At 65.0% G+C, this 13,825-nt stretch overlaps 1 protein-coding gene across 6 annotated transcripts in view; it reads right to left on the bottom strand.

Annotated features, from left to right (window-relative positions):
* Positions 1-2,017: 2,017 nt before the first annotated feature.
* CAMK2B (calcium/calmodulin dependent protein kinase II beta) overlaps positions 2,018-13,825 on the bottom strand; it is a 93,005-nt gene continuing 81,197 nt past the window's right edge. For 3 of the 6 annotated variants that reach the window (XM_061198385.1, XM_061198391.1, XM_061198389.1), the window contains 8 exons: positions 11,471-11,519; positions 9,954-10,067; positions 9,531-9,611; positions 8,406-8,519; positions 3,388-3,463; positions 3,189-3,283; positions 2,796-3,030; positions 2,018-2,587 (listed from right to left, as the gene is read on the bottom strand). In XM_061198385.1, coding sequence (XP_061054368.1) covers positions 2,798-3,030; positions 3,189-3,283; positions 3,388-3,463; positions 8,406-8,519; positions 9,531-9,611; positions 9,954-10,067; positions 11,471-11,519 — 762 coding nt within the window. In that variant the 3' untranslated portion in view covers positions 2,018-2,587; positions 2,796-2,797. Of the gene's footprint in view, positions 2,588-2,630; positions 2,676-2,795; positions 3,031-3,188; positions 3,284-3,387; positions 3,464-8,405; positions 8,520-9,530; positions 9,612-9,953; positions 10,068-11,470; positions 11,520-13,825 lie in introns of those variants that run through there. The other 3 variants (XM_061198386.1, XM_061198388.1, XM_061198390.1) reach the window with 3 other exon arrangements.

Below are 13,825 nucleotides of genomic sequence, written 5' to 3'. Positions count from 1 at the left end.
CCCCTCCCCCCTCCCTCCCCCCTCCCCCTCCCTCCCTCCCCCCTTCCCCTCAGTCTGGGACCATCTGGGAGCCTCTGTACCTGGCATCCCTCTGTCCCCCGGTCTCTCCTCTGGGCTCCTGCTGTTCGGGCCTCCTCGCAGAGCCTCTCCGGGCCCCCGTTGTCATCGCCTGCTCTGTCCTCTTTGCATCTCAGCAGCCACTGCTCTTCTGCTTCTGACGTCAGTGTCTGACATCCACGCTGGCCTGTGTGCCGTCTACATGCCGTCTACACAACTCAGCGTGAGGGCCCACAGGAGCAGCCGGGGTTGGCCTCGGGCACCGCGTGTTCCAATCAACACGCACGAAGAACGGATGGGTGGAGGGAGAGATCGGACAGGGCAGCAGGCCTTGGTCCTGCGGCTCTTCCCACATAGATCTGCTCTCCCGGCCTCATCTTCAGAGACCACTAGGGTGATGGGAGAGGTTGGGGGCGTGGGGACTCAGGGGTCTGTCCAGGGCCGACAGCGGCCTCAGGGGAACCAGAGGTTGGGGTGGGGACAGCTGGCAGAGCTTGACCTGCAGCGGCACGGAGGGGCCCCACCTGGGCGTGCCGTCCACCGAGACGGGCTCGGGAACAGACGTCTGGCCTAGGGTTTCTGCAGCCTGGCCAGCCCGGGGCCCACACGGCGGAGAAGGGACCTGCCGTGAGGTGAGGGGTCAGCAGGGTCCTGGCATAGAGCACGCGGATGCACTTGAAGCAGTTTGTCCTGTTTTCCTTTTATTTGCAGTTTCCCGAGACAGAACAAAATAATAATTTTGTACACTTACAAGGCTCAGAAAGAAAAGACAATGAAACTCAGCAAAAAGAGAGAAGAGGAAAGGCCGGCCAGCACCGCAGGCAGCCGACCCTCTGCAGGGCGGGCTGGCCGACGCTGCCACACCGCGGACATCTAGCTAGAAGAGCGGGTGTGGCTTACTCATGAGGGGTCATGCAAAAGAACTATCCCCCAGAAAAAAAATCCCCAAATTATCCCAGACAGGCAGCTCCGTGGAGAGAAGGGGGAGAGGAGGGGAGGAGGCCCCAGGAGGCAAGGGTGGCCGGGCCACACACTGTCCACGGCGGGCCCTGCCGCTGCCCGAGGCCCAGGGAGCCTGGCAGATGTTCACCCCGCGTCCATGGGTGGGGACAGCTGCCCTGAGCACAGCCGCGGACGGGCAGGTGAGCATCCACTCAGTGTCTGTCGATGGACAGTCCCCTTGGAGACCAGCATCCTGTGTCCTGTTCCCCACTCCGGGCCCCTCCCTTGGCTTGATTGCGGGGGAAGATAAAGAAAATCCGTGTTGAAAACAACATGAGTTGAAGAGGGCAGGTACTGGGGCAGGGGGTCCTGCACCTGCGATCACGGCCCCTGCACCCCCCAACCACGGCCCAGTGGGCCAGCTCAGACCCACTCGCACACCCAGACGACGGCCCTTGGCTCTCTCTGCCGCCCCCTGGCCACGTGGCCCATCCCGAAGGCTTGCCACAGTGCCCGCCAGCACGCAGGGGGACCCCAGGTGAGCCCAGCCCGCATTCTCCCAACCCCGGGGGTCCCTGTCACACGCAGCCCCGTGCGGCCCTCCGCTCCCTGCTGCCCTGGGCCCAGACTCCGAAAGCGCAGCTTCCTTCAGCAAACACCTGCCTGTACTCTGCCTCGGCCTGGGAGCCGAAGGCACCCACCCGCCTCTGACCCCTCTCTCCTTCCTGCCCCACTCCCACACGGGGGGGCGGGGAGGGGGGCAAAGAGGGAGAGGTGCCTGAACAGAAGGGAGGCCAGCCCCGGGGTCCCCTGCACACTGGGCCGCAGCCAGCAGCGTCCTCTCGGCATGTCTCTTGCCAGGCGTGAGGTCTGAAAATAAGGGGTGACCCCCCTGCACCCCCTGCCCGACCCAGTGCACCTCCCTGGCCCCGACAGGGCCAGAGCTGGAGCCCTGGGCCCGCAGGGCCTTCTCCGAGGGCTCCGCATCCTCCCAGAGGGGCTGGCCCAGCCTCTGCACTGCTCACCCATGCCAGGGACACCGGGAGCTCGCACCTGCGCCTTCTCGGGGAGGAGAGATGGGAAGGGAAGCAGGAGGGAGAACAGCCATGCTCAGCCCCCCCAGCCCCTCCCCAGACGACATCTGACACTCCTGACAAGGAGCCATGCGCAGCAGGGAGGATGCAGACGCGTGGGGGTGGGCGCCACCTAGCAAACACCGTTCCTTGGGTGGCAGGCCCCTGCGGACAAGTTCACTGCCCCGGCCGGTCCCTGGAGGAAGCCAGGAGCAGACGGACACGTGGAGCTTGGGCGGGGAGCGGCCAGAAGGTTCGAAGCCCCACAAACGCCAGGGCTTTTTACAGCTTTTTCCCTTGTTTCGTTTTTTTTTCCGTTTCATCCGACATCAATTTTGTGTGTGCGGCTGTCGTCTTGTTTTTAAAAAGAAATCACATCTGGTCTTGGTTTTCTGCAGACACAGGCACCAGGGGAGGAACGAGGCAGACACAAACATGCGACAGGCAGGCCGTGCGCCCGAGGGCAGCTGGGCTCCAAACACCGAGTCTGTCCCGTGAAAGCAGCCGCAGCAGCTCTGAAACGGGGCGGGCCGAGGGCGGGCAGGTCAGCGTCGGGCGGCCGCTCTCCGTCTGACTCGGGTTTGGTGTCTGCAAGGTGGGCGCCTGCGGGGCCGCCCGGAGAGGAGCCTGGAGGCCCTGACCCGGCGCCCGCGCCCCCCTAACACCACGCTCGCTCGCCTCCCCACCGCTCTCCGCAGCCCCGCCTCCCCCGGGGGCGCTCACCTTCACTGCAGCGGGGCCACGGGCGCCCCCGAGCAGTGGAAGTGCACGTTCTGCCACTTGCCGTCGCGGCGGTGCCACACGCGGGTCTCCTCGGACTGGCTGGTGCGGGGTCGGCCCTGCCCGTCGATGTACTGCGTGAGGCGGATGTAGGCGATGCACGCGGCGTCCTCGCCGATGACGTGCACGTGCGGGTTCAGGATCGTCGTGTGGATCGGCTTGCTGTTCTTGGCGAGCACTGTGGGCGGGCAGGGGCTTGGCACCGCGCCCCCGGCGCCGCTCCGCCAGCCCAGCCACCCCTCCCCCTCCCGGGACAGGGCTTCCCTGGGCACCTGGCTGGGGACCCGTGGGCTCCCCGGGGGTGCCGCCCTCTTCCTGCCGCCGCCCCGCACTCACAGTTCTCGAAGTAGAATCTGTGGAAGTCCATCCCTTCAACCAGGTTGCCCAGGGCTTCGGGCTCAAACGAGGTCAGGCCTGGGTCGCAGATTTTCCTGGGGGGCAGACCCAGGTGAGGAGGGGCCCCTCAGAACCTGCCCATTCCGTCCACCCCCTCCCACCCCGCGGCCCCAGGATGGGCCCAGGAGCCCTGACTCACGCATAGGCCTCAAAGTCACCGTTGTTGACGGCCTCGATGAGCTGCTCCGTGATCTTGATGATCTCCTGCTTCCGCGCTGTGGGGGACAGCCGCCCAGTGACCCGCGCGCCGCCCCCTGCAGCCCCGGGGGGTCCTGCGCAGAGCGCCCCCGCGTCCCCGCCCCCGCCCCTCCCCCTCCAGGAGGGACCCCGAGGCTGCCCGGCTCAGACTGCTCCCTTCAGGGCCACCAACGGGGTCCCCATTTCCAAGTCCAACAAGCCTCTGTCTTATTTGTCTTAAATACAACATCCCTGAAAGACGGAAATACTCCATCAGGAGTACAAAAGGTCTGGAAGAGGCAGGAAGAGGAAGCCAAGCCTGCCATGCCCCAGTCCCTCCGGCTGTATCCCCTGGGCCCTCGACAGCTGCAACACTGTGACCAGCCTTCCCAGCTCCTGCCCGCCCCCCCGCCACGGACATTGCTCTCATGGTCCTTCTTGGGGAGGCGGCTGTCTACTAAGGGCGGGCTCACAAAGCAGGCAGGGGACTGAAGACTGCAGGGCCAGCCCTCAGTGCAAAGGCCAGGGAGCCGGGCCCAGGGGAAGGCAGAGTGCAGGCCTCACTGCCCTCTCTCCCTGGAAGACTGCAGGCTGCCGCCTGGCCTTCTGCCTCTTCCAGCCTCCACCTGTTTGCGGTCCTGGGCCCCCAGGCCAGTCCTCCGGCATCACCTTTCCATCCTGCACCCTCCACCTGAGGCCCTGGGCCGGCAGCCTTCTCCGGGTTCCTGCCCACTTGACCTCTGGTCCTAGACAGACCCAGTCCCCCGGGTGCTCGCCTGGGGGCCCCTTTATCTCTTTAACTACCATTTATTTTCAGGCAAAACATTTTAAACACATGGAAGAAGCAGAAAGAATAATACAGCCCACAGCCTGCTGATTCAAATCTGAACCATTTTCATACTTGCTATAGATCTCTTTTCAAGAAATAAAACCTTCCAGATAAAGATGCAGATGCCTGTGTTCCCCTGAATCTTGTTCTTCACTCACTCTCCCCAGAGAAGTACCGTCCTGAGTGAGGTGCTTAACCACTTCTGTGCAGATATAGAAACACCCAAAGGCACACAGGAAACACACACGAGTGTGCACACAGGCACAGACGCATCCACACGTGGTGATTTCTTAAAGCAGTGATAACGTGCCAGTGATAAAACTCAGACCCAAGAAGGCCACCGAAAGCACGATCCCAGGAGCTCTGTCCCACAGTTCCCTCCCCAGTCACGGCCACACCAGCTGCCCATGTCTGCGCACTCCCAGCATGGGTATTCGTGTCCCCCCTGCTCCCAGCAGCACATCGGGACCACAGACTCTCTGCACGGCCACTCCTGTGGGATGGGCATCCCCACTAAACCAGGCCTAGTGATGGGCATGTGTAGGTCTCCAGTCTTCAGCTGCCAGAGCAGCCGGGACCAGCATACGCGTGAGTTGATCTGCAGGCTACATTCCCAGCGTGCGGGTTGCCAGCTCCAAAAGGGCGCAGTTAGCATTCTGGAGCATGTGCCCACGGCCCTCCCATCAGCACCTTCGGCTGTCTGGGTGCTCACTTTCCCAGGCACCCAGCTAGGAAGTGGACAGAGTCCACGGTAGAAGATGCTGCCTGCTGTGTGCGAGCCCAGGCGTGCCCGTGTCTGAGCTGGGAGCCTGGGTCGTGCCGCACCGGCTCTGGACAGTGGCTGCAGGGTGAGCTCCATGACACCCAAGGGTGTCATGGTTGAGTGCATGCATGAGCATATGTGTGTGTGTGTGCACCTTCGTGCACACGTGCGCAGGTGAGAGTGTGGGCACATGGGCATGCGTGTGTGTGTTTGTAGTGTGTGTGTGTGCACACCAACCCGCAAGCACGCGTGGGCTTCCCCTATCTAAAAGACACCCTCTCTCTGGACCTGGCGGCGCTTCTGCTGGTGTCCTGTTTCTGATCCTCACCGAACTCCATGTCTGGACTATAGCAGGGTTTGGGCTTAAGACTGTCTCTGCAGAACCCGAGCCCCACCTTGTCTGGTCAGCCCTGGAAGCTGGCCTCCAGGAGGCGGGCTGTGGGCCCAGCTGCCCTGATGCCCCACGTCCACCTGCAGAGCTCTGTCCCAACACAGACATGTGCAGGCCGGCCTCTGTCCTCACCCTCTGGATATTTCACACCTCCACCCACACACCGCTCCCTCCCTCGCCCATCCCATCACACTGCGTCTCCCCACTCAGTGCTTCCCCCCGCAGCCTGCCCACCTCTCTGCCTTCTGCCTGGGCGTTTCCCAATTCTGGGCAACCCTCTCTCCTCTGGGACCTCATCCATCCCCATCCCCAGTTCACCTGTCACCTCTGCAGAGGTGGCCTCGAGCTTCAGGCTCTGATCGCCCCCCAGTGCAGCCTAGCTCCCCCACCAGACCCCGCCCAGAGGGCCGGGCCTGGGCTTGTCCGAGGGTAGCACCCAGTCCCTGCCACTTCCGTCCCTGCCCAGGGCGGCCCGTCACCCGGGACCTCACCGCCTCCCGCCTGTGGCACCAGGTCCAGCCCCTGCTCAGGAGCCCCCACCTCCCACCTGCGATTTACTCCGTCAGCTCCGGGCCATCCTGCTGATCTTGCCAAGGGGACGTCTACACACCCCGACACCCCGACACTTGTCAACCCCCCTTCTTCACAGACGTCGTGAGCCACCCCCGCCCCACGTGAGCCCTCAGCCAACAGCCTTGCAGCTGGAATTGAGTGACTCTTTTTCTGTTTTGTTTCCCGTGTGCTCTGATTTTACAGTCACCTACTGCACTGTGGTGAGCCGAATCTTCCACTTAATGAAGTAATAGTGAGCGTTTTTAAACAAAGCGTAATTAAAAATGGAGTCAGTATAAAGAGAAAGAATTAAGTAAATAGAAACCTAGGGTCGCAGCACACATTGCAAAGTCTGAAGTTTAGGAAACAGCCACCACGTCCATTCTGCAGATGGGAAAGCTGAGGCCACACGAGCCCAGTCACAGCCCAGAAGTGGGCTGGATGCTCCTGACCCTCGGAGAGGCTGCCGCCCACGTCTAACCCCACGCTTCGGAGCAATCCTTCCTCCCCCAGTGGCATGCTGTGCAAAGGGACTCCTGGGGGCAGCGGTGACGCTTGTTATTGAGGACAAGTCTTCCCCACCAGGCAGCTCCGGCGACGGAGCTGAGGTCTGGCTTGAAGTGTAGCCCCCATGTCCCATCCGGTTCTCCTGGGGTGAGCTAACAGGCCAGGGAGGCCCGGCCACCGGCAAAGGGTCCAGGGGGACCCCAGTGACCCCAGGTTGACCCCAAGCCCTGTCCCTCGGCAGCTGCAGGGGCACCAGGATGCCCCCAGCCACCCCAGGGAGGCAGCTGCACAGGATCAGCCTGGATTGTGCGTAATCCCCGATCATGGAGAACACGGCCCCGGCCAGTGGGCACCGACCCCATTTACACGCTGAGACAGCTGGCGGGGACGTTCCCGGGAAAGGAGGCTACCCATGACCCAGCCCAGGGATGGCCCTCTGCAGCCCGGGCCTCGGTGCTGGGAGGGGCCAATCCCTGGTCCCAGAGCTGGAGCGGGGGCACCCCGGCTCTGGCACTCACCCACTCAGCCCACTGAACGCCAGATCTCACCCCACAACGGCCCCTCAGAAGTCCCTTCTCCGGGCCGGCCCGACCCACGTTCCTTCACCCGAGGACCCTCACGCAGGCCTATGGAGCTGGGATGCTGGGAACTCCGGGTGAGAGGAGGGTGCACATCCAGGCACGAGAACCCCTCTCCCTGAGGGAGACTGATGGGGGCCCCCCTGCCCTCGGTGCCCCCCACGGCTTTGCGTCTGCCCCTCCCTTGCACCCTGCAGGCCCGGCCACACCTGCCGAGTCCAGGCCCCTAGGCCCCCCCCATTCAGTGCTGCTCACAGCACCTTCTGTGGCCGCGCCTCCCGGAGTCAAGGTCAAGCTCAGGACAGACCCCTGAAGGGGCAAAGCCAGTGCTGTGGGCGCCCGGGTCAGCCTGCGGTGCTCAGCACCCGTGGCATGCCCTGTCCTCAGAGGTCCCCACCTGGCCTGCGCACGTTCCTAGGGTGGGTCACAGCCCTGGGCCGAGGTCACACTGCACGTGGCCCCCTTGGGCACAACCCTCCGCACCTCCTCCCCACAGCGTTCTCATCTGTGACAGGAGGGGCCGCAAGGATCCCAGAGACGGGACGTGGAGGCCTCTAAACTCGGATAAGACGCCGCACAAATGGCGAAGGGGATCTGCCCACTCCCACGGGCTCCGCTGTGCGCCCACCCGCAAGACCCTGCTCCCTCACCTAGGACACTCGCCTCCACTCCCCTCAGCCAAGCCCGGATTCAGGCCACAGTATTCAGGCCTCCGAGCCTCCCCGACTGCTCGCAGGGCTTCCCTCCCTCTCTCCCTCCTCTCGGCCCAGCCCCTGGGGCTGGCCTGCAGCAGGTGGGCGGGGGTCAGCACCCTTCTGGCCCGGCACTCACCCAGCCTCTCCCCCGCCATGCCCGGCCCCCGGCGGCCCCGCAGCCTCTCCTGAGAGCCCGGTGTCTCCCCGGAGGTGGGGATGGCTGTCGCCCTGGGGTGTCATCCATCCCTGTAAGCGATACTGGCGGGCGGCAGACGGGCTGCGGCGGCTCCTCCCTGCCTGGGGAGGTGGCCCAGCCCAGCGCCCGGCCGGCCGGCCCCCGCCCCTAGCATCACCAGCGGGGGAGTAACCCCAGGCACCACCCCGGCCGGCACCCGTCCCATCCTCGCTGCGGAAGAAACCCACAGACTGCAGACCCTGGGAGCGTGTGGCTGTAGATCACGGGAACCTGCTTCCTGGTTCTCTTCCCACACGTGCATGTCTTTAACCAAACCGCAGCTCCATGTGGAATTCCCTGCACCCCACGTCCCCCTACCCGCGAGCCGGCCCCTTCCCAGAGCCAGGGGGCGGTGCACCGCAGCCAGGGGTCTCCACACCCCTGTGAGCCCCCAGGAGCAGCCAGCAGGGCCACTCAAGGTGCTACTTACACAGGGTGGGTGGGGAGCCTGGGAGAGCCGGAGGCGGGCAGGGTGGGGGGCCCTGGGCTTCTGGGGTCCCCGAACCCCTCCTCACCGTGTTCAGGATGTCAGAGATCCTGAGGGCTGGGGCAGACGAGAAGTGAACACGAGAAACACGAGGCAGGTGGGGAACACACAGAAGACAAAACCTATGAGCTGATGAGCCAAAGCCAGAGAGAGTGGGGGGACGGGGGGGTCATGAGGGGACATGGGGGGACATGGGGGACGGAGGGGAACAGAGAGGGGACATGGGGGATGGAGGGGGACAGAGAGGGGACATGGGGGATGGAGGGGGACACGAGGGGACATGGGGGACGGAGGAGGACAGAGAGGGGACATGGGGGATGGAGGGGGATAGAGAGGGGACATGGGGGACGGAGGAGGACAGAGAGGGGACACGGGGGATGGAGGGGACAGAGAGGGGTGTGGGGCGCAAGGGGAAGCTTCAGGAACATTCAGGCACCTGCACCTGCCTGACCAGGTCGGTGGGGGTGCGTGGAAAGCTGCTGCGGGCGGGGGGTGCCCTCATTGAAGGGCAGCCTGGCCCAGGAGGGGACAGAGGAGGCAGCCCAGTGCAGGACAGGCCCTCAGCCGGCGCCCGACAGGTGAGGAAGGGATGAGTGAGTGGAGGATGTGCAGAACGTCCGGCCCTCTGCGGAGAACCCAGTTCTGCAGGGAGGCCGGGCCCTTTCTTCTCCCCTTAAACCCACAGGCCTGTGGTTGAGAGGATTTCTGTAACAGCTCCCTGTGCCTGGGCTCCGCGGGGCCCACACGGAGTCCGCGTGACTGGCAAGGGCACGGCCCAGGGCCCGAGGGGCAGGGCATGTGGGTGGGCGGCCTCAGAGGCACCCTGCCGGCTGCCCTGGGCCTGGGAGACCCTCTGGGGGAGAGGCCTGGGGCCCCGGACAGCAGTGTGGGGAGCAGTGTGGGAGGTGAGGGTCGGGGAAGCAGAGTGGGGGGGAGTTAGCGCGTGTGCCCCCCGACGGCCAGCCGGTTAGCCAGGCCTCGGCAGCCCGGCCTGGGAGCAGCTGAGGCCGTGCAGGGCAGGACGCAGGAGCCGCTGGGCAGCAGCAGCAGGCCTGGGGCACTACTTACATGGGGTGGGCGGGGGGCCCTCGGCTTCCGGGGTCCCCGAGCCCCTCCTCACGGAGCTCAGGATGTCACAGATTCTGGGGGCTGGGGGGACAGGAGGCAGACATATGAGGAGGCTGCCGGGCCAGGCTGGGGGAGGGGAAGCAGGGCCTCTGCTCTCTCCCGCCCTGGGGCCTGTCTCAGCATCAAGGAGCCCTGGCCCTGACACCCGAGCAGGATGGTGGACCGGGCGGCCCCCCAGGCCAGTGGGGAAGGCCCGCACGGAGCGGGGCTTGAGGGACAGAGGCCCTGGGGAGCCTCAGAGGGGGGCTGTCGGGGGCAGGCTGGTGCCCAAGCTCGACCGGCCCTTGGCTCTCGAGCGCCCCCTCAGAGGAGCTGCAGGCCCTTCAGGGAGACCCCCGCAGCAGCAGGGGCCCAGCTACTTACATGGGGTGGGCAGGGGGCTTATGGGAGCCGGAGACGGGCAGGGCGGGGGGCCCTCGCCTTCTGGGGTCCCCGAGCCCCTCCTCACAGAGCTCAAGATGTCAGGGACCCTGGGGGCTGAGCAGACAGACGAGACGTGAACACGCAGGTGAGGACACGCGGGAGAGGAGTGGGAGTACAGGAGAAGGACCAGAGGGTCTAAGCTGGAGAGCCACGCGGTGGGGTCCAGGGCTCCTGGAGCGCCATCACCCCCGCGTGCCCAGGGCTGTGCGATCACAGCAGGTATGTGAGGCAGACACGGGACCACGTGCAGGGCTGGACATGGGGCCTTCGAAGGCCGGGCTCCAGGTGGGAAGGTTGTGTGCCAAGGCCAGCAGAGGCCAGGCCTGGGCCCACTGAGGCTTCTCCGCATCTGACGGATGACACAGCTGAGGTGAGAGGCCCCCGGGGCCCCTGTCCCTGCCCTGCCCTGCCCCACGAAGCCCCTCAGGCATCTGCCCACCCTCTCCCAGCCAGAGAAGGGGTTGGGACGAGGCTGGCCGGGCTGGCCCTCTCCCCTATGCTCCTGCAGGCTCGGGCCGCCTCAGGCCCCCAGCCTGCTGAGGCAGGGACAGAACCGCAAGGACAGGGCCTGGGAGAGGTCTGGATGACCTCCATGCTCCACGCTGATGGTTCGGGGCCTGCAGTCTGGAGAAAACACATGAACGTCCACCCTCCCTGCGTCCAGAGGCCAAAGCCTTATGCTCGCTTCCACTCTGGGGCAGGGAGGATACTCAGGACAGGGTCACTGCATCCCCCTAAACTGGCAGAGTGGCCACTGCCCAGCCCAGGGGCAGCCCTGAGGGCACCCAGTGCTCATCTACACAAGCGTGTGGCCGAGAGGGTCAGGCGGGCCCTCCACGTGGGGACGGGCGGCCTGGCCTGAGTGGAGTGGGGACCAGATCCCCTCCCTGGGGGCAGCTGAGAAAGCCGAGGGTGGAAGAGGGGGCCCTGGGTGAGCACATGGCGCCCGGCACCCTGGGGCCCTTGTGGGGCACAGACAGAGCATGGCCCAGCTCGGCCTGGGAGCCCTGAGAGTGGGTTGGAGCTCGAGTCTCTGCAGCCCACCCCCCAATCCCACAACGAGCCCAGGAAACGCCCCTTGCTGCCCGTCCACGAATCAACTGCCAGCCGGGCAGGCACAGGTTTAAGGACCTTTGAGAGAAGAAACAGCAAATGCAACCGTGGGAACTGGGTGCACAGCCCCCAGAGCAATCTGGGGGCCCGTGCAGAGAACCGGCCCACCCAGGGCAGCAGCTTCCTCGCTGCGCAGGGCGCCCGGGCCCGTCAGGCTCTGCTTGGATGCTATGCTGGAGACTGCCCGGCGCCGGTCTGTACCCAGGCTCAGGTGGGACTGCAGCCCTGAGCAGGGTCAGCCCTGGGGGACACGCCCGCATCACAGGCCTCGGCCTTTCTCCATCCCAGCTCCCCACCCGCCAGTGGCCCGCCCCGCTGCCCCCGCAGGCGGGGAGCTGGGGTACCTTTTGTGTCTTCGTCCTCTATGGTGGTGTGGGTGCTGTCAGATGACTCCTGCGGAGACACGGGGAGACAATGGGTCAGGACGTGGCCTGAACCCCAGAAACCCACAGGCAGTGCTGGAGCTTCACACCAGCCCCAGGGGTCACCTGTCCCCAGGCTGGGCCACCATGTCCCCAGCAGCTGAGTACCCCAACTTCCCCTTCGCCCCACAAGGCACACCCAGTGGAAAGACTTTGTGCTCAGATGACTCATTCACAGGAGAGAAGAACAAGCTTTTTGGAATTCCAAGACTCCGGGGGAAGCACAAAATCATCCACAGCCCATGCATTTTGGCAGACAGGGCGGAAGCTTCCAGTAGGTGCTCAGGAACCCTGGCCTGGCCCAGACAGACTGCAGCAGTAACCACACCTCCTCCCCAGGCCTGGACCGTCCAGCCAGGCCTGGCCTTACCTCTCAGGTGGCCTTAAGGGCAGAGAGGTGGCCCCAGCACCTCCTACCTCACTCCTGGCTTACTGCCCTTCAGATACAAAACCAGGTGCCAGCCACCTGTCACCGAGTCCCCAGAAGGCCTGCTTGCTCCTCAGAAGGAACATCTTAACAGGGTCCCCAAGGGACCCCCCCCCGCCCCCTCCAGCCCCCTCACAGGACACACTGCTTTGGGCCCTGGGCCAGGAATGGGGCTGTCTACAGGTTGTAGGATCAGGGCTCACACCACAGCCCCAGAAGCCTCACTCCAGACACAGCGTCCTAGGAATACCCATCCCTGGCCCCGAGTCACAGAGGACACCCAGGCTCTTCCTAGCACCTTGAGCCTGGGGGTCGGCCCAGAGCCAATTGCCCAAGGCCCCCTGGTCCTGGCCCATGGCTGGGGTGTGTGGGGACCCTTTGAGGATCCCAGGCCCGGGTAGAAGTCTGGTTCTGGAAACATAGCGTGGCCACCCACCCATCCCTCCCCCCACCCCAGAGAGCCAGCCCCTCCCTGGCCCCGGGGTGAAGATGCCGATGGGATGGGAGCTGATGCCAGAGCAGAGAGGAGGAGCAGGAGGAGGGGTCAGCTCAGCGGGAAGCACCGGGTGCAGCGGGCAGAGGTGAGGAGCAACGGGTGAGGTCAGGGGGGAGTCTGTGCTCCCTCCTCCCTGCCCCACACTCGGGGGCACGCCGGGCAGCCCACGCCGGCCCTTCTCCCCTGGAGCATGCAGCCCTGGCCGCGCATCACGGAGGGCACCCAGGCTCTTCCTGGCACCCTGAGCCTCTGAAATGGGCCTTGCATTCGGCTGCTCCTGGCTAGGCTGGGCCTGGCTATCGCCAACGCAGGATGGAGAGGGTCTGAGAAGTGGACCCTGCTCAGGACATGAGGAAGCCCAGGCTCCTGTGTCCACCGTGGACTTGGTACAACCATGCCTCCAAAAAGGGCAGCACCTGGGGCCTTTCCCCAAAAGGGAGCAGCCCGCGGACTTGGGGGGCTCTGTCCTGCCTTGGGAGGGGTCCCTTGCACAGTTGTCTTGGCACAAATGCTTCCCCGGGGTCAACATCCCAGAGCTTCCCCAGGGCCAGGGGGTCTGCCTACTGCCTGAGCAGACGCTCCCAAGAGGGCGGTGAGGAGCGCGCAGTACCTTGATCCCGTCCACTGGGTTATGAATGACGGTGCTTTGAGGTTCCTACAGAAGAAGGAAGCACAGAGGAAGGAAAGAGGGAAGTGAGAAGAGGAGGAGAGCGGAGCCCCCCAGAGGAGAGGAGAGGAGAGGGTGGCAGCGCAGCAGGACGGCGGCAGATGGCCAGCGGGGAGCAGAGCAGCTGGAGAGAAACCTGGGACGATGTGGATGGCACAAGCAGACCTGCCCGGACCTCGCGGGCGCCTGCGACGGGAGGGCGATGGAGAGCGTGCGCCTGAGGGCCGTGGCGAGAAGCCACACGCTGGGTGCCCTGCCTCGGGCGCCCTGCCCCCTCTCTTTGCCGCGGGACCCTCTGCCTCGGCATGGGCGGGGCACAGGTTTGAAGATGTCATGGGGGTGGGGTGGCACATGGGATGGATGGGGTCCAAGACGGGGCTGGCTGCGAGGCCGGCACGTGGGACCCTCCCCTCCTGGGCCAAGGCCGCCCTCCCACTCGCTGGATGGCCATTCGGCAAACCCAGCCTCCCCACGGACGGTCCAGGGCTCACTCCCAGAAGCGCGGCCTGGGGCCTGCGGGGACACCAAGTGTGCTTTCAGCAAACTCAGAACCTGTGGACCAGCAAACCCCAGCCTCTCGGGATGGGCTGCTCTGTACAAGACACCACAGGCGCACAGCATACTGGGCAGGAGGGCCGGTACCCGCTGGCCACAATCCTGCACCACCAGCTCCGTCCCCTGGACAGG

The sequence above is a fragment of the Eubalaena glacialis genome, chromosome 8, assembly GCF_028564815.1.
Source record: "Eubalaena glacialis isolate mEubGla1 chromosome 8, mEubGla1.1.hap2.+ XY, whole genome shotgun sequence".
Taxonomy (NCBI): Eukaryota; Metazoa; Chordata; class Mammalia; order Artiodactyla; family Balaenidae; genus Eubalaena; species Eubalaena glacialis.
Note: the sequence above shows the minus strand (reverse complement) of the source record. Positions and strands in the feature narration are given on the sequence as shown.